General features: G+C 43.3%; 1 protein-coding gene and 1 long non-coding RNA gene across 3 annotated transcripts in view; one reads left to right on the forward strand and one right to left on the reverse strand.

The window, feature by feature from the left end:
* Positions 1 to 26,365, forward strand: part of ZFYVE1 (zinc finger FYVE-type containing 1) — a 46,886-nt gene that overhangs the window by 15,967 nt on the left and 4,554 nt on the right. The window contains exons 3-8 of the mRNA XM_028141452.2: positions 5,718 to 6,222; positions 9,505 to 9,719; positions 22,118 to 22,224; positions 24,463 to 24,571; positions 25,107 to 25,204; positions 25,295 to 25,412. Coding sequence (XP_027997253.1) covers positions 5,718 to 6,222; positions 9,505 to 9,719; positions 22,118 to 22,224; positions 24,463 to 24,571; positions 25,107 to 25,204; positions 25,295 to 25,412 — 1,152 coding nt within the window. The remainder of the gene's footprint in view (positions 1 to 5,717; positions 6,223 to 9,504; positions 9,720 to 22,117; positions 22,225 to 24,462; positions 24,572 to 25,106; positions 25,205 to 25,294; positions 25,413 to 26,365) is intronic.
* Positions 11,390 to 17,748, reverse strand: LOC129149117 (uncharacterized). Of its 2 annotated transcripts, none has more exons than XR_008556068.1 (3): positions 17,643 to 17,748; positions 16,844 to 16,962; positions 11,390 to 11,510 (listed from the first exon to the last, which is right to left on the reverse strand). It is a non-coding gene; the product is annotated as an uncharacterized LOC129149117 (long non-coding RNA). The 2 variants fall into 2 exon arrangements; XR_008556069.1 differs by lacking the exon at positions 17,643 to 17,748 and adding an exon at positions 17,397 to 17,498.

A 26,365-nucleotide genomic window follows, 5' to 3' on the forward strand; every position in this document is an offset into this window, starting at 1 on the left:
CACAAGTCCTTTGGTTGATCTCTCCCCCCTCCTCCCAACCTCCCCTATCCTCCCTCTGAGGCCCGATAGTCCGATCGATGCCTCCTTGTTTCTGGTTCTGTTCTTGTTCATCGGTCTATGTTGTTCATCATTTCCCCTAGATGAGCGAGATCATGTGTCACTAGAGATATACTTATAAGAACTGAATGTGAGACGAGCAATAATAGTTATGCTGACAGGCAGATGAATCAGTCTGTAGTGAGTTTCTTTCTGGACCAACAGTTCTTTTGAGACCCAATTTCAATGTCCACCAGTTCCTTATGTGTACATGTCAGCACTGACCCCTCAGCTCTGGATGGTGGACAAATGGTGGTAACGGAGGTCCGACTCCCTCTGGTTTGGTCTCGGCCGGACCAAGGGGCACGGCTTCACCCGGACTCAGGGGCACGTGGCCTCACCCAGACCCAGGGGCGCGTGGCCTCACCCGGACCTAGGTGCGCGAGACCTCACCCGGACCCGGGACCCAGCCTCACCCGGATCCAGGGACACATGGCCTCACATGTGTACTGCTCTTTTAAATAAATGAAATATTAAGTTATAGTTTCCTTTTGGGATAGTGGTCCCAGTTCTGATAAGAGCGAGAATCTGGTTGGTTTCAGTGGGCTCAGTATCTTCCACTGAACTCAGCCAAAAATGGAATGAAAGCAAAGTAAACTGGAGGCCAACAGAGAAAAGTAATGAAGAGGAACTTAACTTTGGGAATAACTATCGACTTAGACTGGGTTTTATTTTATTTTTTATTTATTTATTTATTATTTTTAAAAAAATATTTTTTATTGATTTTTTTACAGAGAGGAAGGGAGAGGGATAGAGAGCTAGAAACGTCAATGAGAGAGAAACATCGACCAGCTGCCTCCCGCACACCCCCCACCGGGGATGTGCCCACAACCAAGGTACATGCCCTTGACCGGAATCGAACCCGGGACCTTCCAGTCCGCAGGCCGACGCTCTATCCACCGAGCCAAACCGGCTTCGGCTGGGTTTTATTTTTTATTAATCCTCACTTCGGATATTTTTCATTGTTTTTTTAGAGAGAGTGGGAGGGGAGGAGAGACAAAAAGGGAGAAACATTGATGTGAGAGAGACACATTGATTGGTTGCCTCTCACACGCACCCCAGCTAGGGCCAGGGATCAAGCCTGCAACTGAGGTATGTGCCCTTGACGGGAATCGGACCTAGGACCCTCCAGTCTGCAGGCCAGTGTTCTAGCTACTGAGCCAAACGGGATAGGGCAACTTAGACTAGTTTTAGAACCTCAATGGAGAGGTATAAAATAATCTGTTGGGTCTTAGCAGTATGGCTCACTTGGTTGAGCATCATCCTGTGCACTGAAAGGTCGCTAGTTCCATTCCTGGTCAGGGCACATGCCCAGGTTGCAGCTTGATCTCTGGATAGGGTGCGTGTGGGAGGCAGCCAATCGATGTTTCTCTCTCACATCGATGTTTCTCTCTTTTTCCCCCTCTCCCTTCCCCTCTCTCTAAAACAAAGAAAAACATATTTAAAAAAATAATCTTTTTGGTTCAGGGGTGGAATTTATGATAAGCATTAGATTGTTACTGAAAGCAAGCAAGTGCCCCTTAGCTCTTTCTATTGCTTTGGGTTAGGAGCTGATTTTTGCCCTTGGCCACAGGGAACACCTTTATAAAGATTGGAAGGACTGTATGATTGTAGTTGGTACCAATTAGATCCTCTCCATCCAGAGAGGCCAAAATTGAAAGAACCTCCATGCTGAGCTGCTTGCCTTGGGATTGTTTTCTGTTGTCTTTGGTGTTTAATTTCAGGAGTCTGACTGTGTTCTGTTGAACTTGACTTTCCAAGGCTCTTTCCCCATCTCTTGCTTTTCCCTTCCCAGGCCTCCTCAGAACAAAGCCCATGTGGTTGGTCATTCTTCCTGGATTATTCTGGGAGGGCTAAGAAGGAATTTCTTAAGGGAGATTGGTGCCGGCTTGGGTCAGAGGTTGACTGCTGGATTCTTTTCACTACCATGAACTGCTCTGAATTCTAACTTGGAACAATGAAGTTCACTGAGTACTGTTATTTTTCATTTTAGAAACTCAACTTCAAACTCTACACAAAGTGAAAAGCTTTGTGAGTGAGATGAAGAGGTATACTATTTGGTTTCTTGAAGATGTGTGTGCAGTTAGATGCCAGCTTTACTAAGAGTCGTAAAGCCAGTTTGAATGATAATATGTTGTTTTGCTTTGAGGGAGAGGAAAGAAGTTATCAGAAGCAAGCAGCAAGCATTTTTTAGGTAGAATCAGTTTAGACTTCGCCATTGCTGATTTAGTACCTGAATGAGCAACTTCTGAGCACCAAGCAGGTCCCAGCCCAGCTGCTGCTGCAGTGCCCCTGGATGTTTTCCCAGTGCTGGTCTTTAAATATTAACGGCTAATATTTATTGAGTGCTTACTTTGTGCCAGGCGTTGTGCTGTGCAAAGTGGGATCATTGATTACAAACAGGAAGAACCAGTGGAGCAGGAGCCTTGTTCCCTTCTGGCCCTTTCCTTCCCTCAGCAAAGGGAGTCTTCTTATTTTTCCTTTTTCCTCCCCTCACTGAAAACCAGTCTTGCTACCACCTCGGCCTAGGCTGTTCTCTCCTGGCTCATTTAAAGATGAATTGAGTAGTAAAACTGGGAGCAAAATTATGTGAAAGATACAGGAAGGAAAAATGAACCATGTTTTCTGTTTGCAAGGCACATTCTCATTTATCTATTTATTTGATTAGCAACCACTACCCTGTCAAGGGAGGCAAAAGTGGTTATACCCCATTTTACACATGAAAAAAAATGCAGTCAGTGCATGTTAAATGATTAGCTAGGGCTGTCAGCCTATGGCCCTGGCCGGTGTGGCTCAGTTGGTTGAAGCGTTGTCCCTGTGTACTAGAAGGTCTCGGGTTCGATTCCCACTCAGGGCACATACCCAGGTTGCAGATTCCATTCCCGGTCGGGGTGCGCGTACGGGAGGCAAACAGTCCATGTGTCTTATATTAATGTTTGTCCCTCCCTCAAATCAATTAATAGGAAAAAACAAAAAACAAAATCCAGCCTAGAGCTTTGAACTTCTTCTCCCAGAATTCTTTGCTCTAGACTCAGTTGTATATGCCCAACACATGAACAGATGTGTTTAATACCCCAGGATACCAAGTGCCCAAACAACATCCCAGATGCTTATAGGGAGTGTTTTATTTTCATCCCAAATGAATTTATATATGTTATGTACATCATTTAGTCAGTACTTAATCAGTATGAGTAATGAGACATTTAATTCTGTACCTGAAGGCTCCCATGTGTCCCTTTATAGGTGCCTCCTATTACAAATATGGGTAACAGTTGTGGGCTAACATATTCATAACAGAGTAGATTTCTAGGGGAGAAAATCCTTAGATGTTCTCTTCAACGCTTATGGATACTGAGGGGACTGTTTGAAAAGGTAAATGGCTCTTAGGGTGGATCCTTGCTAGTAGAGGTTTATGGAGCTTTTAAAAAATATATTATTTTGTTGATTTCAGAGAGGAAGGGGGAGAGAGAGAGATAGAAACATTAATGATGAGAGAGAATCATTGATTGGCTGCCTCCTGCACGCCCCCCACTAAGGATTGAGCCGAAACCCGCGCATGTGCCCTGACTGGGAATTGAACCGTGACCTTCTGGTTCATAGGTCAATGCTCAACCTCTGCGCCACACCAGCTGGCCTTTATGGAGCTTTTGTTTTGTTTCTCCTGCTGGCCACCTTAGTAGCTTGGAACCAGGCTGGCTGAGTGACACCAGTCTAAAATGGGCTGTTCTGAGTGCAGAATCTCAGAGGGAAGGCGGGCGGTGGAGGGTGGGTGGGTGGGAGGTAATCAGCCGAAGACCATGTCTGTATATATGCATAACCCATGGACATGGACAATTAAGTGGTGAAAGCCTGGGTCGGGGAGTGGGGGCGGGCTGGAGGGAGTTACTGGCGGGGGGGAGGGGGAAATATGTAATACTTTCAACAATAAAGATTTAAAATAAATAAATAAAATGAGCTGTTCCATGTAACTTCTTGTTCCTCTCAGTTGTCTGGTAAATCATGAGCCCATTACCAGGTTGGTTGAATGAGGCTGTGTGGTAAGCCCTAAGGAAGATACAGGGTGGAGAAAAGTGATTAAAATGGCAAACAGGGTGTCTGGCATTCATTCATTCAGTAGCTGGACAATGAACTCCTCTGTGTCATGTGGTGTTCCAAATGCTAGAGATGTAAAGAGAAAATAGACAGGGTCCTGCCCTCATGGATATAGTGGGCATTTAGAAAATTATTAGTCTGATCATTAACATTAAGGCTTCTAACTATGTAACAATAGTGATGTTATTAATAGAATGATGAGTGGTTTACCATCTTGAGGTTATGGGAAATGAGGGCTGATATGATCACATCCAGTGGTCTATTTACATTTCTCTAGTTCCTCTTTTTCAAACCAGCATACTCGAGTATCAGGAAGGTGTTTTTTCTCTTATGGCTGGAGGATACTTGCTGTAAAGGTTCATCACTCTTTTAGCTGGAGTAAAACATTACTTGTTTGGATTAGGAATTTTGTTCTTGGGAATCTGTGTTCTGAGAGTAGTGGCCCTGAGAATCTTTTTGGAGCTCTTGATATTTCATTGGCACCAGGTCTCTTCCTTCCTGGCCTTTTTAAAATATTGTGTGTGTGTGTGTGTGTGTGTGTGTGTGTGTGTGTGTGTATACATATATACATATATATGTAATACATATAATTATATATATGTATAAATATAATTATTATTTTAGAGAGAGGGAAAGGGGGAAAGAGAGAGAAAGAGAAACATCGAGGTATGAGAGAAACATCGATTGGTTGACTCCTGTATATGCCCCCTCTGGGGATGGAACCCTCACATGTTCCCTGACTGGGAGTATAACTGGCAACCTTCTGGTACACAAGATGATGGTCCAACTGAGTCACACTGGGTAGGGCCTGGCATTATTTTTAAAAAAAGTTTTTATTGATTTCAGAGAGGAAGGGAGAGGGAGAGGGTGATAGAAACATCAATGATTAGAGAGAATCATTGATCTGCTGCCTCCTGCATGCCCCTCCCGGCCCCCCAGGGGATTGAGCCTGTAACCCGGGCATGTACCCTGACCGGAAATTGAACTGTGACCTCCTGATTCATAGGTCGATGCTCAACCACTGAGCCACACTGGTCAGGCTCGTGTTGAATGCTTTACATACCCTAAACACTAGACCCTTATCAAATATATGATTTACAAATATTTTCTCCCATTCTTTGGGTGTCTTTTCACTGCCTTGCTGATATCCTTTGCAGAATGATAGCTTTCATTTGTGATAGTCCATTTTATCTATTTTTTCTTTTGTTGTATAGCTTTTGCTGTATTAACTAAGAAACCATGGCCTAATCCAAAGTCATAAAAATTTGTTCCTATGTCATCTTCTGAGAATTTTATACTTTTAGTTCTTTATGACTACTAAGTTCTGATACTGACTGAGGCTTTAAAAGTTCCTGTTAGCTCTTTGCTAAGGGTAAGGGCTGGGTGGAGCTGTTATACTGGGGCTTCTTTTCCTTGCCATTTTAACAAGTCAGTCAAGGACCTTGACTCTGGGAAGCATTTGTTCTTCTTGCACATGTTTCTAGCTATTTTGCCATTTCTTGATTTCATTGTCTTTTTTTTTTTTTAAGGTGTCTAATGAAGAGGACTTTATTAGGAAATTGGACTGCAAACCTGATCAGCATCTGAAGGTTGTTTCCATTTTTGGAAATACTGGTGATGGGAAGTCTCATACCCTCAATCACACTTTCTTTTATGGCCGTGAAGTCTTCAAAACCTCCCCTGCCCAGGAGTCCTGCACCGTGGGAGTGTGGGCAGCATACGACCCAGTCCACAAAGTAGCAGTGATAGACACGGAAGGGCTCCTGGGGGCTACGGTGAACATAAGCCAGAGAACACGGCTGCTGCTTAAGGTCCTGGCCATCTCAGACCTCGTCATCTATCGAACTCATGCAGACCGGCTGCATAATGACCTCTTCAAGTTCCTTGGGGACGCCTCAGAAGCTTATCTGAAGCACTTCACCAAGGAGCTCAAGGCTACTACTGCCCGCTGTGGCCTGGATGTGCCCTTGTCCACCCTGGGCCCTGCTGTTATCATTTTCCATGAGACTGTGCACACTCAACTACTGGGCTCTGGTGAGTAGATGGGGTACTGTGTCACAAATTGACCTTTCTTGGTACAAGGAGGCAGCCATTGGGCGGTAAAAGCAACTTGATGGTGGCCATTGCCTAGAAAAATTTCTGCCTGGGCAAGACGTAAGGAAGTGTTTCCAGAAGGACGGAATGAATCAACCATGTCGAAATCTGCTTATGGCCCTAACCAGTTTGGTTCAGTGGATAGAGCGTAGGCCTGTGGACTGAAGGGTCCCGGGTTTGATTCCAGCCAAGGGCACATGCCTGGGTTGTGGGCTTGATCCCCAGTAGGGGGTTTGCAAGAGGCAGCCGATCAGTGATTTTCTCTCATCATTGATGTTTCTATCTCTCCCTCTCCCTTTCTCTGAAATCAATAAAACACACACACACACACACACACACACACACACACACACACACACACACACAATCTGCTTATGGTCAAGATGAGGATCAAGAATTGTTGAATGGCTTTGGCAAAATAGAGGTCCTTGGTGGTCTGTATAAGACCTGTTTCCCAGGGATGGTGAGTAGGAAAGCCTAGTCACAGTGGGATTGAGAGTGAATAGGAGGAGAAGAATGAAGGCAGTGAGTATATTTAACTCTTTCAGAGTTCTATAAAGGCTAGCAGACAAATAAATGATAGCTGCAGGATAATGTGGGAATTCAAGGAATTTTCCCTTTTTAAAATTTAAGATGAAAGGTATTAAAAAAAAAAAAGAAAAGAAAGGTATTGCAGATATTTGTGTACGGATGAGAGTAATTCACTGGAAAGTAGATGTAAGAGACAGCAGGGACATTGGCCTTAGGAGCATGGACAGTTCATCTATAACAATGGGAGAGAAGACAGAGTATATGGACACAGTTACAAGTAAGAGGGTGTGTGTGTGTTATCTTATTGTTTCTGTTTTCTTAGATAAATAGGAAGCGAGATCATGACCTGAGAAGGAGGTTGAGGGAGCAGGTGCAACAATAGTAATTGGATGCAGGTGATTAATATTGTCCCTGAAAGCAGTTATACCATTTGCCTGTTCATTCAGTTAACAAAGTTTACTAAGTGCACAATGTGCTGAGCACTGGGGCACCAAGCTGAAAAGGAACACAATTCCCACCCTCAAATAAATCACAGTCTAGTTGGAGGAACCACAGGTGTTCTGTTCCGTAGTAGATGTAGGTACTGGAGCTGTGGGAGTGTGGAAGAACGACACTCTATACCTTCTAATGGGATCTAGGAAAGAGGAGGTGACATTTGAACTTTAGAGATTGGCTAAGTAGCAGAGGGGAAGAGGGATGCTCTAGGAAGGGCAAGTCCCTAATAGTTTGAAGGAGTAAGTTGGGTCCAGGGAACTGTGGTAGTTCTACTACAGCTTCCTGACTCCCATTGTAGCGCCCTTCAGTGTATCCTCCACACAGCATCCAGAGTGATCTTTTTAAAAGCTTAGTTTATAAATTAGGTCATGTCATACTCCTGCTTACAGCCTGTCAGTGACTTTGTACTACATCAAAATAAAATCCAAACTCCTAATTATGGTGTCCTCACGCTAACTCCTAGCTGTGTCTCTGAACTTCTCTAGTTATCCTCCTTCATTCCCACCCCTCACCCACTAAATGCCCTCCTCTTTTCACGCGTTTGTATATGTGCACACACGACATATGTGTATACTCCCTCCACTAGTCCTATCCTTTTCTCTCTTGACACCTTTGCATACGCTGCTCTTCCCCCAGCTAGTCATAGGTTTTTCAGAGTCAACTCGCATCTCCTCGGAGCCTTTCCTGACTGTCCTTAAAGTTGTTCCTGCATCCTGGTGGTTGTACTCTTAATTGCATCACCCTATTCATTTGCATCAGGGTGCTTTTCACTATCTGAAATCATGCTGTGGATTTGCTTACTTGTTTTTGATCTTTTCCCATTCGAATGGAAACTCCACAAAGGCAGGAACCTTGTCTGTCTTACTCACTGCTATATCCATACTGGCCTAGTGCTTGATTCCTCCTCTGATGTTCGCTCAGTGGATAAATGAAGAGGCTCAGCGTGTCTGAAGCATAGATTGTATAAGAAGGAATGGTGGAGATATTCTTGGGAATTAGATGGTGGATGGCTGTGACTCAGTTCTTAAGTATGACAGGATTTTAAGCAGGGAGTTACATGGTCAGTCCTATGTTTACAAAAGATCCTGTTGTAGGATGAACTGGAGAGGCATGCCTGGAAGAGTCAGGGAGACCAGCCAGGAGGTTTTCACAGTTTTAGGTGCGAAGTGATGAGGGGTGAGCCAGGGCAGTGGCAGTAGGAGGGAAGTGGACAGACTGGGCCATATTAAGGAGTTAGAATATGGAGGACTTTGGTTTAGTGGGAAGACAAGAAATCTAAGTGTTCCGGAATGGAAGAAGTAATTCATAGCAATTGATTGTAAGGTAAGGAGAGGAGGTTGGAAATGCTAAATTTCGAATGCCTCCTGGAATCAGCATTTTTGTGCTATTTTGGATCTTTACGGCCCGGGACAATGCTCTAACCAACTGAGCCACACCGGCCAGGGCATAATGAGCAGGTTTAAAAAAAAGTTTCTTGAAGAATAATGTACAGAGAGAAAAGTGCACATCATATCAGAAGTGTATAACTTGATGAATTTTCACTACCTGAACATACCCGTGAAATCAGTTCGAGATCTTGACACACCACCACCCTCTTCATAGAAATCCTGCTCAGTCCTGCTAGATAGGGTAACCTGAATTCTAACAGGGTAACCCTTGCCTGCTTAAGTATTTTATATATATATATATGGAGTCAGACTTTTGTAATGAAAGAGGGGTGACTTTTTATTTTTTTTTTAAAGAAAGGTCACTGTTGCCCTGGCTGGGTGGCTCAGTTGGTTAGAGCACTATCTGGTACACTAAAAGGTTTTGGGTTAGATCCCGGATTGGGGCATATGGAAGGCAATTGATCAATGTTTCTCACTCTCTCTCCCCCTTCCTCTCTCTCTAAAATCCATAAAAACAGCTCAGATGGCGTAGCTCAGTGGTTGAGCCTATGAACCAAGAGATCACGTTTGATTCCCAGTCAGGGCACATGCCCGGGTTGCAGGCTTGGTCCCCAGTGAGGAGGCAGCCGATTAATGATTCTCTCTCTCATTGATGTTTCCATCTCTCTCCCTCTCCCTTCCTCTCTGAAATCAATAAAAAAATAAATATATAAAAATAAAGTTAATAAAAACATATCATCAGGTGAGGAGTGTAAACAAACAAATACACGAAAGGTCACTTTTCATGGACCTCTTTTTGCTTGTCCAGATCACCCGTCAGAGGTGCCGGAGAAGCTCATCCAGGACCGTTTCCGGAAGCTGGGCCGCTTCCCTGAAGCCTTCAGTTCCATTCACTACAAGGGAACCAGGACTTACAACCCTCCCACCGACTTCTCTGGGCTTCGGAGAGCTTTGGAGCAGCAACTAGAGAACAACACCACCCGTTCTCCCCGACACCCAGGAGTCATCTTCAAAGCCCTGAAGGTCAGTTGGCTCCCGCCTCGCCTCGAGTGCTTCTCACTGGAGTGCCAGTGGGTGGTGAGAACACTCAGTTCTCCAGCTTTTGTTGGTACTGGTGATTGGAAACCTGGGCTGAAAGAGAGGTTATAGGAAAAGGAAGTGCATGAGTGGAGTTTACGTCTCTCAAATGACCTCATCTTGCTAGGAGCTCGAGTGCAGAGGAATCTGAGGTGATAGTTAAAAAGTGATAGGTCCTGTCCTAGCTGGTTTGGCTCAGTGGATGGAGCGTTGGCCTGTGGACTGAAGGGTCCCAGGTTCGATTCTGGTCAAGGGCACATGCCCAGGTTGCGGGCTCGATTCCCCAGTAAGGGGCGTGCAGGAGGCAGCCAATCAATGATTCTCTCTCATCATTGATGTTTCTAACTCTCTCTCCCTTCCTCTCTGAAATCAATAAAAATATGTTTTAAAAAAATGATAGGTCCTTATATCAGGGAAAAACTAGGCTTTTAGGGAATAGGAAAAAGCATTAATTAATGGATGTTGTGGCCCAACTCTGGTGAGCTGACTCATGTTGAGGCTCAGTTATGTGGACCGCCCTTTTGTTTTTCTTTATATAGACTCACCTGTTTTTGTTTTTAACCTAAATTAATTTATGAAAGTAGGCAACATTTTGTAATCACTGTAAATGGAAAACTAGTATCACAGGTAGAAATTTGGCCAAGAAAAAACCATAAACATATATGGATAACAATAATTGCTATTTATGAGGTACCAAAGTTCAAAGGATTTGTTCATTTAATCCAGGGGTGGGGAACATCTGTCCTGCATACTATATAAGTTTATTCTTGTATTATCCTATCTAATAAAAGAGTAATATGCAAATTGACCATCACTCCAACACACAAGATGGCTGCCCCCATGTGGTCAAAGATCCTGCCCCCATGTGGACACAAGATGGCCACCACAAGATGGCCAGCAGGGGAGGGCAGTAGAGAGAGAACAGGCCTGCAAGGGAGGGCAGTTGTGGGCGATCAGGCCAGCAGGGGAGGGCAGTTGGTAGGGACCAGGCCTGCAAGGGAGGGCAGTTGGGGGCGATCAAGCCTGCAGGGAAGGCCAGTTAGGGGTGACCAGGCCGGCAGAGGAGGGAAGTTGAGGGCAAACAGGCTGGCAGGGGAGCAGTTAGACATCAATCAGTCTGGCAGGGGAGTGGTTAGGGGGTGATCAGGCTGGCAGGCAGAAGCAGTTAGGGGCAATCAGGAAGGCAGGCAGGTGAGCAGTTGGGAGCCAGCAGTCCTGGATCAGGCCTAAACGGGCAGTCGGACATCCCTTGAGGGATCCCAGATTGGAGAGGGTGCAGGCTGGGCTGAGGGACACCCCCCACCCCCCGTGCACGAATTTCGTGCACTGGGCCTCTAGTTATAATCATAACTTGCATGTGTTTTTCTATACCAACAACTGTAAACCTACTTGTGCCTACCCTGGTATATATAAACAGTGAACATCTATCATTTTTCTATCATCTCATATAGTTGCATGTAGAATCTAATTTTAAGTATTTTTGCTTATTTGGTGTCTTTTCTATTTTGCTTATTTTTAGTATTTCAAGGATTTTATTTCAACACAGTATTTTATCTTCAGTATGTGCTTCTTTATTTTACCATTCTTTATAATGAATTCATGAAATCCATCTGGGTGAAAAACTGTTTATTTTTTGTGGTTTGCTTTGTGTACACCTCTGTGTTACTATGGCTTCAGGCTTAGGACAGAAGTTCTGGGAAGGAGCAGGGCCTTTGGGGCAGTGTTGGGCTGCAGGGCCTGGTGAGAGAACAGGGAAATGTTAACAAGAAGATTGGATGCCGAGACCGGTTTGGCTCAGTGGATAGAGCGTCGGCCTGCGGACTGAAAGGTCCCAGGTTCGATTCCGGTCAAGGGCACGTGCCTTGGTTGCGGGCACATCCCCAGTGGGGGGCGTGCAGGAGGCGGCTGGTCGATGTTTCTCTCTCATCGATGTTTCTAACTCTTTATCCCTCTCCCTTCCTCTCTGTAAAAAATCAATAAAATATATTTAAAAAAAAAAAAAAGAAGATTGGAGCTGGGATATGAGGATACCCTGAGGGTCAGGGGACAGAGACTGGGCCTGGGAGGGAAAGGAAGGAGGGGTAGAAGGGAGTTTGGCGCAAAGCTAGGCAGGCCCTGGTTTACACAGGGAACAACGCTGGGCCTAGGCTGATTTGCTTAATCCATTGGGTTTAAAAGGTCTGCAGTGTAGGGCACAATGTTAACAATTAGTGAATCTGGGTAAACTGTGTATAAGGAGTTTCTTGTATTATTCTTGCAACTTTTCTACAAGCTTGAAATTATATGTCAAAAGGAAAAGTTACCATTCAAAAAAGGTTTGTGGTTTTAGCAGAGTTTTCTACAGGCTGGATGTTTGTGTCCTCCCAAAATTCCTATGTGGAAATCCTCAATGCCCAGTGTGTTAGTGTTAGGGGACTTTGGGAGGTGATTGGGCCATGAGGATGGAGCCCTAGTGAATGAGGGTAATGCCCTTATAAAAGAAGCGCCAGAGAGCTCCCTGACCCCTCCCCCCAAGAGAGGACACGGTGAGAAGACACTGTTGATGAACCAGAAAGCAGGTTCTCAGCAGAACCTGACTGTACTGGTGCCTAGACCTTGGACTTCCAGCTTCCAGAACTGTTAGAAATAAGTTTCTGTTAAGTCTGTGGTATCTATAATAATAAAAGCTTAATATGCTAATTAAATTGGACGTCCTTCCGGATGACCTTCCGGACAAAAGCCAGGGGGCTGTGAGGGAAGCCCAGGTCCCTGGTGCCAGAGGAAAAGCTGGTGCCGGCAGCCGGGGGAAGGCAGGCCTACTCTTGCAGGAATTTCATGCATTGGGCCTCTAGTTTTGTATAGCAGCCCAAATGGACTAACAGTGGTTAAAAGCTTGGGCTCTGGAGTCAGACGTGTCAGAATCCCAGTTCTGCTACTTACCAGCTGCTTAGTCTTGGGAAATGAATTAACTTGTTTGTTCATTAATTCATTGAACAAATAAATGAGTGTATTCTATGCCAGGTAGAATCTGAGGTGCTGGAAATAGAGTGGAGCCCAAGATAGACAACAGTCTTTCCTCTTATAGCACTTCTTCAAACATTTTTCCTCATCAGAACAATTGGGGTAATAATAGAATGATCCTAATTAAATTGAGGTGGGGATTAAATGAGAATAACATACGTTAAGAAGCAACATACTTGTCATATGGTAAATGTTCAGTAAGTATTATTAACTGTTGTGGATAATATTAAGAAAGAAACTATGAAAAATGATTATATTTGAATAAGTCATGATATACATACTTCTAATTAGAATGTGAGATTAAAGTGTACTTAGATGTACAGGCTAGTGGCCATGTAAGGGCTCAAAGGTAGTCAAAGTGGAAGAACACAGCCAAGTATTGCAAACATTCTCCAAAGAGGCTGAATCCATACTTCATTATGCAAAGGGCTGTAAATCTGATCGATAGGAGTTTTGACTGCAAGGCCAATAGCTGGGTTAATGTTTAAATAAGACCATCAGGGACACCGAGTGCTTAAGCAGTAATTAGTGATTTCACCCTTAAGAGTCTTGGGTGGCCTACTCCAGGCCATTTGTTGGGCACTTTTAAGAAAAATAGTTACACTGTATTCTTAGGAGGTGATATGAATCTCAAAGCTTTCTGAGATTAAAATGAGCTTTGTCAGCTGAGTTCTGATGATTTCTGATAGTGGTGTCCTCACCTGAGTTTCACCTGGACCCTACCCTACGTTTTCTGTTCTCTGAGGTAGGGGCTGTGCTGTACTGAGACGTGGGACCCACTGCTCTTGTCCATGACAAGGCATTTTTTTGTTTAAGAATATGTTTTGAGCTATCCCCAGGAAATTGTAGGATTCTTTAAACATTTATTTATTTTAGAGAGGAAGAAAGAGAGAAACCAATTTATTGTTCCACTTATTTATGCATTTATTGGTTGATTTCTGTATGTGTCCTGATTTGTATGGGTCCTGATTTTTGTATGTGATTGAACCTGAAAACTTGGTGTATCAGGATGATGCTCCAACCAACTGACGTACCTGGCCAGGGCCAATTGTAGGGTTCTGGCAATTTACTCAGATCTTTGAAAAAAATGTTTTTGTCTTTTTTTTTTTTTTTTGGTTGTTTTGTTTTAATCCACTTTATATTAGAAGTTGTTAGTTCTCTATCACTTCAATAGGAAGCTACCTGTGAGGACTATATTCGGCAGATTGACCCACTAGAATTTTATTGCTTTTAAAATACATTCTAACTGAAGCCTTCATAGTTCATAGCAGTGTATAATAGAATTGCTGTCTGTTCTTCTCCACTTATTTTTTATTTTGTTTTATATTGTATTTATTTTTACAAGTAGCCTTGAGTCCTTTTTGGAACAAAAGAGTGAGGATGGGCATAAACCAGTGATTTTAAACCAGTGTGCTGCAAGAATTTGTAAAACATGCAATATCTGACTATTTAGTCAAGGGCACTGACCTCTTTTCTCTTAGATTGTCAAATAAAACAAATGACGTCCGGCTGGTGTGGCTCAGTGATTGAGCGTTGACCTATGAACCAGGAGGTCACAGTTCAAATCCTGGTCAGGGCACATGCCCAGGTGTGGGCTTAATCTCTGTTAAGGCGTGTACAGGAGGCAGCCAATCAATGATTCTCTCTCATCATTGATGTTTCTCTCTCCCTTCCTCTCTGAAATCAATTTTAAAAAATGACAACAGCCAACACAGCAATAGCCATCTGGTGTAAATGAATAAAAATTATACCATTTTTTTGGGTCAGATTGGCAGAAAATATAATGTATTTTTTGGTGTGCTGCAGAATTTTAGTAATTAGTTTATATGTGCCATGAGATAAAAAAGGTTGAAAATCACTGGCATAAACAGATAAATTATCATTGCCAAAATAACTTGTCTGTCTTCCTGTTTCATATTTTTCCTTCTCTCTCCCTGGCATTCTTTACCTTGTCTAGTTCCTCCCTAACTCACTGAGTAAACACTTTGAGGAGGCTAGGGATAGATTTATATGATCATTTTTCTATATGATTTTTAAAGTTTTAGATAAAATATACAGGAATATTGTTAGGAAAAAATATAAACCTTTTAGGAAAATGGAGAGACAAAATACATAAAAGGCAATAAAAACTGTGATGCACCAATAAACTTCAACTCTCTAGTACAGCGGTTGCCAACTGGTGGTCTGTGAGATCTGAAAGGTTGGTGAACGCTGCTCTAGTAATCAAGGAAATGAAAATCACAATAATACAAGGGCAAACACTGAAAAGTCTGGCAATAAAATGTCAGTATGAAGCAGTAAACTTATAAACTGCCAGTTGAGTTAAAATTCTTAGAACTACTTTGAAAAGTAACTTATAAATACCTAGTATAGATAAAATATGCATAATATATGTTCTAGCCATATTTCTAGGAATTTGCCTTAAAGAAGCTTCCACAGGAACACAAGGAGACCTATATGAGGATGTTAATAGCAATCTTTGTAATTGCTATTAAAAAAATCTTTGTAATAGCAACAAAATGCAAACTAAGTGTGCAAAAAATGGGTAAACTGTGGTATTTTATAAAAAAGAGAATTGGGTCATGCCCTAGTTGATTTGGCTCAGTGGATAGAGTATCAGCCTGCGGACTGAAGGGTCCCGGGTTCGATTCCAGTCAAGGGCACATGCCCGGCTTGCAGGCTCCCGGCCCTAGTTGGGGGTGTGTGGTAGGCAACCAGTCGATGTGTCTCTCTCATCATTGATGTTTCTATCTCTCTCTCCCTCTCCCTTTCACTCTATCTAAAAATCAATGGAAAAAAATCCTTGGTGAGGATTAAAAAAAAAAAAAAGAAATGGAGGCACAGAGAGGTGAATTAATTAGCTTGAGATGACTTATCTGGTAAGAGTGGTGGAGAAGAATTTGAGTCAGGTAGTCTGGCTCCAAGTCTATGCTTTTAACTCTGCTCTATTCCTTCTCAATAGTTATTCCACTTCTAGGAAGGTCAGAGCATGTGGCCATCTTTTAAGGTTCCTGATACATATTGCTAGTTGCCTCTAGAAAGGACATTCCTATAAGTTGTATTTGTGTATTTGGTTATTTTCATTGAAAAAAGTAATTTTTTAAATTATAAAAGCAATGAGTGTTCATGATAAAATAATTCAAATAATACAGAAATGTGTATGATATGAATTGAGTCCTTTTCTCTCCTCTCCCCCTCACTCCATAATAACCATTGTTAATATTTTCTTGTATATGCTTCTAGAAATTTCCAGTGACACACATGTGCAAACATAAGTATATATATATATAATATATTTTTCTCCCTAAATAAATGGGATCATAGAGAAGTTAAATTCTTTTATCCTTTCCTATAATCTCTTATTCTGCAGATAACCATTGTAAGTTGTTTCTTGTATATTCTTCTAGAAATTTTCAATTCTATATAAGTGCATGTACACACACACACACACACACACACAGACACCTACTCATTTTTCTTCCTTCAAAAATGGGATCATACATTCATATTATTTCAGAACTTGTTGTGTTTTTTTTTCACGTAATTATGCATCTTGGTTATCTTTCTATATGAGTATATAATACATCATTCTTTTTAATGCCACTTGGTATACTTTTATTTTTATTTATTTATTTATTTTTATTTTATTATTTTTAAAAATATATTTTATTGATTTTTTACAGAGAGGAAGGGAGAGGGATAGAGGGCTAGAAACATCAATGAGAGAGAAACATCGATCAGCCGCCTCCTGCACACCCCCTACTGGGGATGTGCCCGCAACCAAGGTACATGCCCTTGACTGGAATCGAACCCGGGATCTTTCAGTCCGCAGGCCGACGCTCTATCCACTGAGCCAAACCGGTTTCGGCTTGGTATACTTTTAAAAAGTTATTAGCTGCATCTTATTTATGAGGTTCCACCTGATTGCTGTAGCACTATTGGACCCAAAGGGAGCCTAAGTGTTGCTTTTCATGGTCATTATTGAAGGGGAATGTGTTTAATGAGGAAGACTGAAGAGTTTGGAGAGAGAGAGAGAGAGAGAGTCACTTCCTGTTTTAGTGACTGCTGACCTGACCACTCTTCTGCCACAGCGAGGTCCAGGCCCAGTGCCTCTTTTCCAGCTGTTATTTCCCACCTCCTGACCACTCACTCCTTTCCGCAGGTTCCATAGTAGCAACAGGCCAGATACCTACCAACAGAGCAAACCTGAGTAAGCCGGTAAATCTTTTTAAAGGAAAGAAATGCTCAGATCCCTGTTGAATAAGGGAATTTAATATTGAATTAACTATGTTGTCTGTATTACAGTTCTTAATAATTGAGAGAATCATTTTAAAGTTGAATTTGTATAGGTTTTATTTAATACCTCTTTTAGCCTCCGATATCTAAATGTAGAAACTCTGACCTTTATCACATCAGGATGCATTTAAGTATTTATAAAGTTATTATATTCTATTGGGTGTGGCATCATTGATTTTGTAAGAGTCCATTTTGAATCAGAACATTCACTGCCAGCCCTTGATGACTGGGGCTAACCTGTCAGGTTCAGTAGAAAGAGCCATACTGTTGCCTGGACAACTAAAGTTCAAGATCATCTGGTCTCCAGGCAACCTTTTCCAGACTTACCTCAAATGCTTTCCCAAGCTTTTTCAGGAGAGTTCCTTCCCTGCCTTTCCCTCACAGCTTTGGGACCTCAGAAGGAGGAGAGCCCAAGATCCCTGGAATGATGTGAGGTTTGGAATTTTTGAAAGGCAAAGTATATGGATTAGGTAGTAGTATCTTTACTGGAAAGTAACAATCAGGAAGGAGAACAGCTTCTCCTTACCCTTGTATCCAAAACACACTAACATCAGATTTTTAAAAAGCAGTTACCCATACTCTTGACTCCTGTTAAGTCCTCCTGAAGCTTGTCATGGTCTGACTCATTATTTCAGTGACTTGTGAGGGAAGTAACATGCTTTTCGTGTGTACCAGCATTTCAGAGGATGGGTGACCAGCATATGAAGTGCTGTGGCTGGTTAGACTAGAAGTTCTCTTTCTGATGTCATAAGAGGTTACTGTTGCCTTGGCCAACATAAGTTAACAGTTGATTTGTTGAGGGCAGGCAGTGATGGAGGTTCTAGGGGCATATGTACCATGGGAATCAGGCTGCAGATTGTTTTCGTGCCGAACTTTGAGATATGTAGACATGCCCCGATTTTTCTGAGGGAATTTCAGAGATGCGAACCAGGCAACTTGGGTTTTAGAACAGAAAGAACCTTGAGTAACAATGTGCTGTCATTGTTATTGGGCTGCAATTTTATATTTACTGGGGAGTGGCATTTCCCCCTCGCCGAATTCAACCCAGTTGTTGAACTCATGCTAAATATATTATTTTTCCTAAGGCAAACTAGTACGTAGGTTATCCTTTTAGTTACCCACTTTGAAGGAAAAAACCTCAGGGGCTAATAATGCTTCTCTTTGGTTTTCCCCTATACCTCTTTAGTAGCTTCTACATTCCTTCGTTTTCTTTCTCTCTCTCTTTTTTTGTTTTACTTTTTCTATCACCTCATTGGATACATAAGCAGCTTTTGCAGCTAAATACAGCAGTTCCTCAAATATTTTGTTAAATGTTTTGTTATAGCATTGAGATGCTGTAGGAACTTAACTCTTGTTTATATCAGTTAGCCCAGTGGTCGGCAAACTCATTAGTCAACAGAGCCAAATATCAACAGTACAACGATTGAAATTTCTTTTGAGAGCCAAATTTTTTAAACTTAAACTTTTCTAACGCCACTTCTTCAAAATAGACTCGCCCAGGGCCGTGGTATTTTGTGGAAGAGCCACACTCAGGGGCCAAAGAGCCGCATGTGGCTCGAGAGCCGCCGTTTGCCGACCACGGAGTTAGCCTATGGTAAAAATTGGTTTCATGATATGTCATTTCACTTCAAGTCACAGAACCTATGATGACATTAAGTGAGGACTTAACTGTGTTCACCCACACATGCAAGCAGCCATGAAGACTAATGAGCTATCATGGAGAGAGGTTCTTATATCTCCTGCATTACCTGGATTATGTAGTGAGGGTATCTAAGGAAGGAAATAAAATTCTCAGCATAAAAAAAAACAATTAAAATGATAATAATGGCACCTAATGTTTTCTTTTTTAAAAATATATTTTTATTGATTTTAGAGAGGAAGGGAGAGGGAGATAGAAATACCAATGATGAGAGAGAATGATTGATCGGCTGCCTCCCATATGCCCCCTACTAGGGGTCGAGCCCATAACTTGGGCATGTGTCCTGACCAGGCATCAAACCATGACCTCTTGGGTTTATAGGTCGACGAGACTCAATCACCAAGCCACACTGGCCGGGCACACCTGATGTTTTCTGAGCTTTCGGTCTGTGCCAAGTGCTCTGCATGGGCAACTGCATTTGATTCTCTCAGAGTAACCCATGAACCCCCTTATTGAGGAAGGTCCTTCTAGCATCCCCATTTTATAGATAAGCAATAGGCACAGAGAGTGCAAAGCTGCCACTCAACCTGAAGTGACTTGGGAGGAGGGTGTCTCATGTTTAATTTCTGCAAATTTTCCATTTAGTTTCATACTATGTCCATGCGTGGTTTTTATGTAATAATAGCTTGCTCCCCAGATCTTTTCATAAATTGATGCATTAGGAAGGTAACACTCCATTTCCCACCAGCTAGCCCCAGAGGGTCATGCACACACCTGTGAGAAATACAGCCTACAAGGTTATCAGTAATTTGGCCAATCAGAGAGTAGTTAATTTAAAATTAGAGAGGGCCTGTGGGCCTGGGATGAAGCCTGGCACAGAGGCAGAGCCATGGTGAGGAGGGGAGAACAGAGGTTGGTGTGTGCATGGGGGGTTGGTGCTGGGCACTTCATTCTCGAGGTCCTAGTAGAGGACTCAAACCATGACCTCTTGGTTAGGACCTTCGCTAGGAGTTAGAGGATATAAAGGTTGGAAACTTCTTCCACAATGTTTATGAACTAGTCTAGGAGATGAAATACAACAGGCCCAGAGTTTTGCATCATTGCCTAATTACTCAATACTGATTTAGTTGTTGAATACAAAAGGCCTTCAGAGAAGGCAGAGTGTAGTGTGTTTAAAGTGGTTGAGAAGGTGTCATGGAAAAGGTGACACCAAAAACAATCCCTGTAGCACCAGCCGGGGTGGCTCGGTGGTTGGGTGTTGCCCTGTGAACCGGGAGTTCATGGTTTGATTCCTGGTAGGGGCCTTTGCCCGGGTTGCGGTCTCAATCCTCGGTTGGGGGCGTGCGGGAGGTGGCTGGTCAGTGACACTGTCTCATCATTGATGTTTCTGTCTCTCCCTCTCCCTCTCCCTTCCTCTGTGAAATCAATGAAACAATATATATTTTTAAAAATCACCAAAGGATGGATCACATTAAGAATTAGGAGAGAGGAGGGCAGTTTGGGCTAGTGAGTGATTCTTGCCTTGCTTCTCATTATTCTCATTAATATTCATATGTATATTCATTTATCTTTTCTCTCACAATCTTAGTGTTTCCCTAAGTTAGTGTTTACAAAATTACCCCCAAGGCAACAGGATTTACATGTGTTATTATCTGTCAGTCTGTTTGGAGGGGTCTAGTTTCAGGATTGCCACTGGTTGGCCATTGCTGGCAGTTGATGGTGTATGGGCCGGGCATTATCCTTGCAGAAGCTGAATTTGAATGCCCTTAGGTCCGTGGTCGGCAAACTGCGGCTCGCGAGCCACATGCGGTTGTTTGGCCTCTTGAGTGTGGCTCTTCCACAAAATACCACGGCCTGGGCGAGTCTGTTTTGAAGAAGTGGCGTTAGAAGAAGTTTAAGTTTAAAAAATTGGGCTCTCAAAAGAAATTTCAGTCGTTGTACTGTTGATATTTGACTCTGTTGACTAATGAGTTTGCCGACCACGGCCTTAGGTGAATCATGCCCCCTCAATTTGACACATTCCTGCCTCGACTCTTGTCTTACACCTGACTTGACTCAACATTGGGATCACTCTTCTTCATCAACACCTGAGTTTGCAGTTTATTGCGGTAAGGCTTCATTGAAAGAAGGCAAAGGAACTTTAACAAATAAGTTCTCAGGAAATGAAATTGCTTTCAGAGCTTGAGAACCTTAGTTTAGAACCTAATCTGCCCTTTTCCCAAATCTCATCTTAAAATTTCGTTTGGCTTTTACTAAAGGAAGTAACATCTTGTCCTGTTTTAGGCCACTTTCCTTCTCTTCCCGTGAAGAATGATTGCCTCAGAACGGGAGACTGAAAGATGGGAGCTTGGAACAGTGCGCACTTAATGATTTTTGAAGCCTGGAAAGCCCATTTCTATTTAATTTACATTACTTTTTCCACTGAGTCTGACCAAGGGCCTGGAAGGGGGGGAAATCAGCTTGAAGAGTACTTTCAGTATAAAGTAATGCGTGAAAACAGGATTAGAAATGGAAGCGCGCTGAAACCGGTTTGGCTCAGTGGATAGAGTGTCGGCCTGCGGACTGAATGGTCCTGGGTTCGATTCCGGTCAAGGGCATGTACATTAGTTGCGGGCATATCCCCGGTTGGGGGGGGGGGTGTGCAGGGGGCAGCTGGTCGATGTTTCTCTCTCATCGATGTTTCTAACTCTCTATCCCTCTCTCTTCCTCTCTGTAAAAAATCAATAAAATATATATTTTTTAAAAAAAGAAAGAAATGGAAGTGCCTCTCAATATAAAAATTTCAGTTTGCCTCTGCAAATACCTTATCTTTCTTTTTGGCATTTTTTTTTTTGCCCTTTGCCGTCTTTTGGGTTACTGTAGTTGATAAAAGGCTACCAAACACTACAATAATTCTTGTTTTTTTGGCTGGTGACGTATTTTTCTGCATTGAGATGGTTCTGCGGCCTAGTAAATGCTAAGTGCGTGCCTGTGGTTAGAGCTGGATAGAAGCCCACGACACTCCTGCTCACTGCTCAGCTGTGTCTCTGACTTAAAGACGAGCGAGCCACCTTCTCAAGTCTTGATTTCTCGGTGTCCCAGCTTCACAAGGATGAAGTGGGCATCAGTCAGTATCTGTGGAGGTTCTGAATGAGAGACTGAGTGTGTGAGGGGTTTATAACCGCCAAGGTAATTAGTAGAGAACAGTAACTTTGTTCACTTCTGACCTCTTGGCAAGCGGGCTGGTTCTTTCTAGGCAAGTTGGGCCTAGGAGGTTGAAGGTAAGTTCCCTCTTCCTGCTGTGGAGCCTGTAAGAAATAAGCTGGGGGTAGGGGTAGGGGAGGGGATCTTAGAAAGGCAAGTAAGTCTCGGAAGAGTCAAAGCACAGGGCTCTCTGCTGTGCCTTCATGTCACCTTCCCTCCTCGCTAGGCACTGAGCGACCGCTTCAGCGGTGAGATCCCCGATGACCAGATGGCGCACAGCTCCTTTTTCCCAGACGAGTACTTCACCTGCTCCTCCTTGTGCCTCAGCTGCGGGTAAGTGAGGCCAGCTGTCTCCCCATCTTGGGAAAAGAGACTCAGAATGGTGCTTCTTGGACATCAGTGTGCATGCAAGTCACCTGGGGTCTGGTTAAATGAAACGTTCTGACTGACGGATGGGGTGGGGCCTGAGAGGGTGATTTCCAAGTTCCCAGGTGCTCCTGGTGGTCGGGGGACCACACTTGGAGGTTGCAGGGGATTCCAGGACACATGGTTATGAAGAATCTCCTGAAGAGTTCAGCCTGGTTTAGGTGTGAAATTGACTGGCTTCTGGTTTGGGCAGTTTTTACTATAGAAAACTTTAGGTTGCCCGTTGTCCGTGTTTCTCCTATCAGGGCTTTCAATCACAGTTTTTCCATTTATTCAACTAATATTTGATAGAGATCCCAGTGTGTGCACAGCACTGTAGTCCATATCAATCCTAGTTGATGCCTTTCACTGTGAGGGCAAATGCTTAGAGCACATTAGAATTATCCAGGGAGCTTGCAGAATTACCCAGGCCTGGGCCCCACCTTCAAGGAGACTGGTTTAATGGATCTCGGGTGGGGCGTAGGCACTGGAATATTTATTTATTTATTATTATTTTTAAATATATATTTTATTGATTTATTTTACAGAGAGGAAGGGAGAGGGATAGAGAGTTAGAAACATCGATGAGAGAGAAACATTGATCAGCTGCCTCCTGCACACCCCCTACTGGGGATGTGCCCGCAACCAAGGTACATGCCCTTGACCGGAATCGAACCTGGGACGTTTCAGCCCATGGACGACGCTCTATCCACTGAGCCAAACCGGTTAGGGCTAGGCACTGGATTATTTAAAAGGCTCCTGAGATTTTTCTAATGTGTAGTCTGAGTTGAGGACATTGCATTAGAGCAGTGCTTCTCAAACATCAGTGTGTATATACCCCACTTTGTGATTTTGTTAAAATGCAGAGCGTGGACAGCAGTTCTGGGTGAAAATCTGCATTTCTAACAAGCGCCGAGTGATGCCTATGATGGTGGTCTGTGGACCACACTTTGTTACAGGGGACAGAGCATTGGTTCTCAACTGAGCATGCATCAAAAACTCCGGAAGGACATGGTAAAACAGATCGGTGGGTCTTGGCCCCACAGTTTGATTTAATGGGTCTGATGTAGGGCCTAAGAACTTGCATTTCTGGTAAGTTTTCAGGTGATGCTGATGTTGCTGGTTGGGGGACCACACTTTGGGGGTCACTGGATTAACCTGAGCTGTCGATGGCTATTAAATCACAGTTTGGTGACTTGACTGAAGAAGCCCAGGGGATTTAAATGCAGTGTGTGTGCCACAGTCAGATTGCAGTCTCCACGTCGTGTACTCACTCCCCGCCTTTCCACCCCTTCACCACTATATTGTCCTTGCTCACCTTTGCCCATCTACAGGAGGACCACAGATGTTCTGTTCTGAGCCTTTTCTGTTCCAATAGCCCTTTTGCATTGAACCCAGTAGGCCACCGCCGGGCACTGAACCACTTGGCTCTGAATTTGTAAAAAGGATTTGGGTGTTGGATTAGACGGTCTGGGGTAGGGAGAACTAGGATTATCTTGGACAGAGGGATGTTCGTTGCTGGTGTGATTTATCTTCCTTTTTGCTTGCCCCGTGAGCCCAGCACAACGCTGGATCGTTGCTTTTCCATTCTGACTGAGCTTCCCCAGGGTTTCCAGGACTTTGCTTCTCCGTAGGGACATTCCGAAGTCCTGACCTGTATGCTGTGTTGTCAGGGTGGCCGGGCTCGCTGTTCATTTGGGAGGTTTTCTTGTCTGGCTTAAGCCTCCTCTTAGTGCTTTGCCAAATGTTGGGGGATGGTTTTTGTTTGGCATCTTGGCAGCCTGTCCAGGTTAAACTTATTTCATGCTGTTTGGGTTTTTTAATTTCCTGAGAGCCATTCCAAATCCACCTCTTGTCAAGGTGGCATCTTCTGGCGCCTCCATTCCTCCTGAGGGGCCAGGTGCTGTTTCTAAGAAGAGTTTCCTCATTTCGCTTTTTCTCCTCATACAAGGTACTAATTGCTCTACCTTTGTAGTGATGCTGATGGCAAGGATAAGGGAGGCATGTGGGTCCTGAGACAAACTGTCCTCTGTGCTCAGGATCCCGGGCCTAGTTAATAACCAAGCTCTGGTTTGGGCCCCATCTCTGGCTCAGGGTCAGATTCTTCTGCATAAGTAGCATCGGTTCCATTGGCCGCCTCATTGTCAGCTTTTGGGCTTCACTCAGGGCTGGATGTAAGAACAGCATGAATCATGGGAAAGAAGGAGTACCTCACGAAGCCAAGAGCCGCTGCAGCTACTCCCACCAGTATGACAACCGAGTTTATACCTGCAAGGTGAGTCCCCGAGCTTCTCCCTGCTCCAGCAGCTGGCTGCTGGTCCCTCTCCTGTTGGAAAGATTGGCTTGGGGCAGCTTTGCTGCATCCCCAAGTATTTGATGTTCAAATGGAATCTCTCTGGAACTTCTCCCCAGCTCTAACCAAAATAACTCACACATGTTTGTTGCTGGGGCTTTGTGGAACTTTTTTAAAGCTTATTTTCCCCTTAGTCTCTTGAGCTTGTAGGCAGGGGTCACATACACTGGCTATTTGTTCTTCTTGCTCTTCAGGAACCGAGTTTTGATTTCTTCTGTCTGACGGGTGTATAATTTACAGCTTAGTTTTGGGGCTTGGGGTGGGTATGCATTCAGTTCATGACCATTCAGGGCACTGGCTTCTTTAGAGAAATGAACTTCCTTCTGATGTGCTAAACTCGGGGTCTGTAGACCCTCAGACAGTATGGTTTGTGGGGAGTGGGTGCTGGACAGGGATGTGAAGAGGCCACGGGGACCGGTTTCCAGAGAAGAAGCTGGCAGAGTGCTCCATGTTTCAGGCCTGCTATGAGAGAGGCAAGGAGGTCAGCGTAGTGCCCAAGACATCTGCTTCCACCGACTCCCCCTGGATGGGTCTTGCAAAATATGCCTGGTCTGGGTGAGTTTAAACAACATAGCTAAGGGTTATCTGGTGTTTGTCTCCCCAGAAACCTGGCAGGGTAATAGTGTCTATTTGCATTCCTTGTAGGTATGTGATCGAATGTCCTAACTGCGGCGTGGTCTATCGTAGCCGGCAATACTGGTTTGGGAACCAAGATCCTGTGGATACGGTGGTGCGGACAGAGATTGTGCATGTGTGGCCTGGAGTAAGAGCAGTTTTATTTATTATTCTTTCTCTTGTATCGTTCAGTTATACATGTGTGTGGAAAAGTGGAACTTGTTTAGAAATAAGGTTAACCATGACTTTCAGTATTTTGGTGGTTTAGGAAGGCATGATCTAAAGAGCTTTTCTTGTTCTAGATCGTTATTTTCATTTTTTGCATACATACTAGAAGCACAACTTGAAATAAAATAAATGAAAAATTGATCTATTGTTATACTGCCTTTGCAAATAAAACTTCATTTTTATTTATTTTAAGATATGTTTTTATTGATTTTTAGGGAGAGAGAGAGAGAGAAACAGCTATGAGAGTCACTGATCTGCTGCCTCCTGCACAACCCCGACTGAGGATCAAGTCCGCAACCCAGGCATGTGCCTGACCAGGAATCGAACCTGCAACTCTTGGTGCCTGGGTCGACACTCAGTCACTGAGGCACACCGGATGGGCAAAACGTCATTTTTTCATATTTTCTTCAGTCATTTTCCATATGCATATGTTTATATAGATATAGTTATAATTTACTTGCCATTTATCTGCCTTTTTTTTTAAACCACAATACCATTTCCACATTGATTCCATTTTTCATGGTTCTCATTTGTAGTCGCTGTGTAACATTATGTCTAGTGTTATAGTTTGATTCCCCATTCCCTTTTTAAAGTTTCATGCGTGCTGTTTATGAGTTGTTTTTTGTGGTTTTTTTTTTCATCATCAAAGAAAATGCTATAGTGACCATCTTTATGTAAGAAAGCCATTTCTTTTTTTGGAAATTTTCTTGACGTATATTCTAAGAAATGGGATTACTATAGACCCTTACTATTTTTTATTTATTTATTTTATTTAAAAAATAGATTTCATTGATCTCAGAGAGGGAAGGAGAGGGAGAGAGAGAGATAGAAACATCAATGATGAGAGAGAACCATAGATCGGCTGCCTCCTTT

This window comes from Eptesicus fuscus, chromosome 5 (assembly GCF_027574615.1).
Source record: "Eptesicus fuscus isolate TK198812 chromosome 5, DD_ASM_mEF_20220401, whole genome shotgun sequence".
Lineage (NCBI taxonomy): Eukaryota > Metazoa > Chordata > Mammalia > Chiroptera > Vespertilionidae > Eptesicus > Eptesicus fuscus.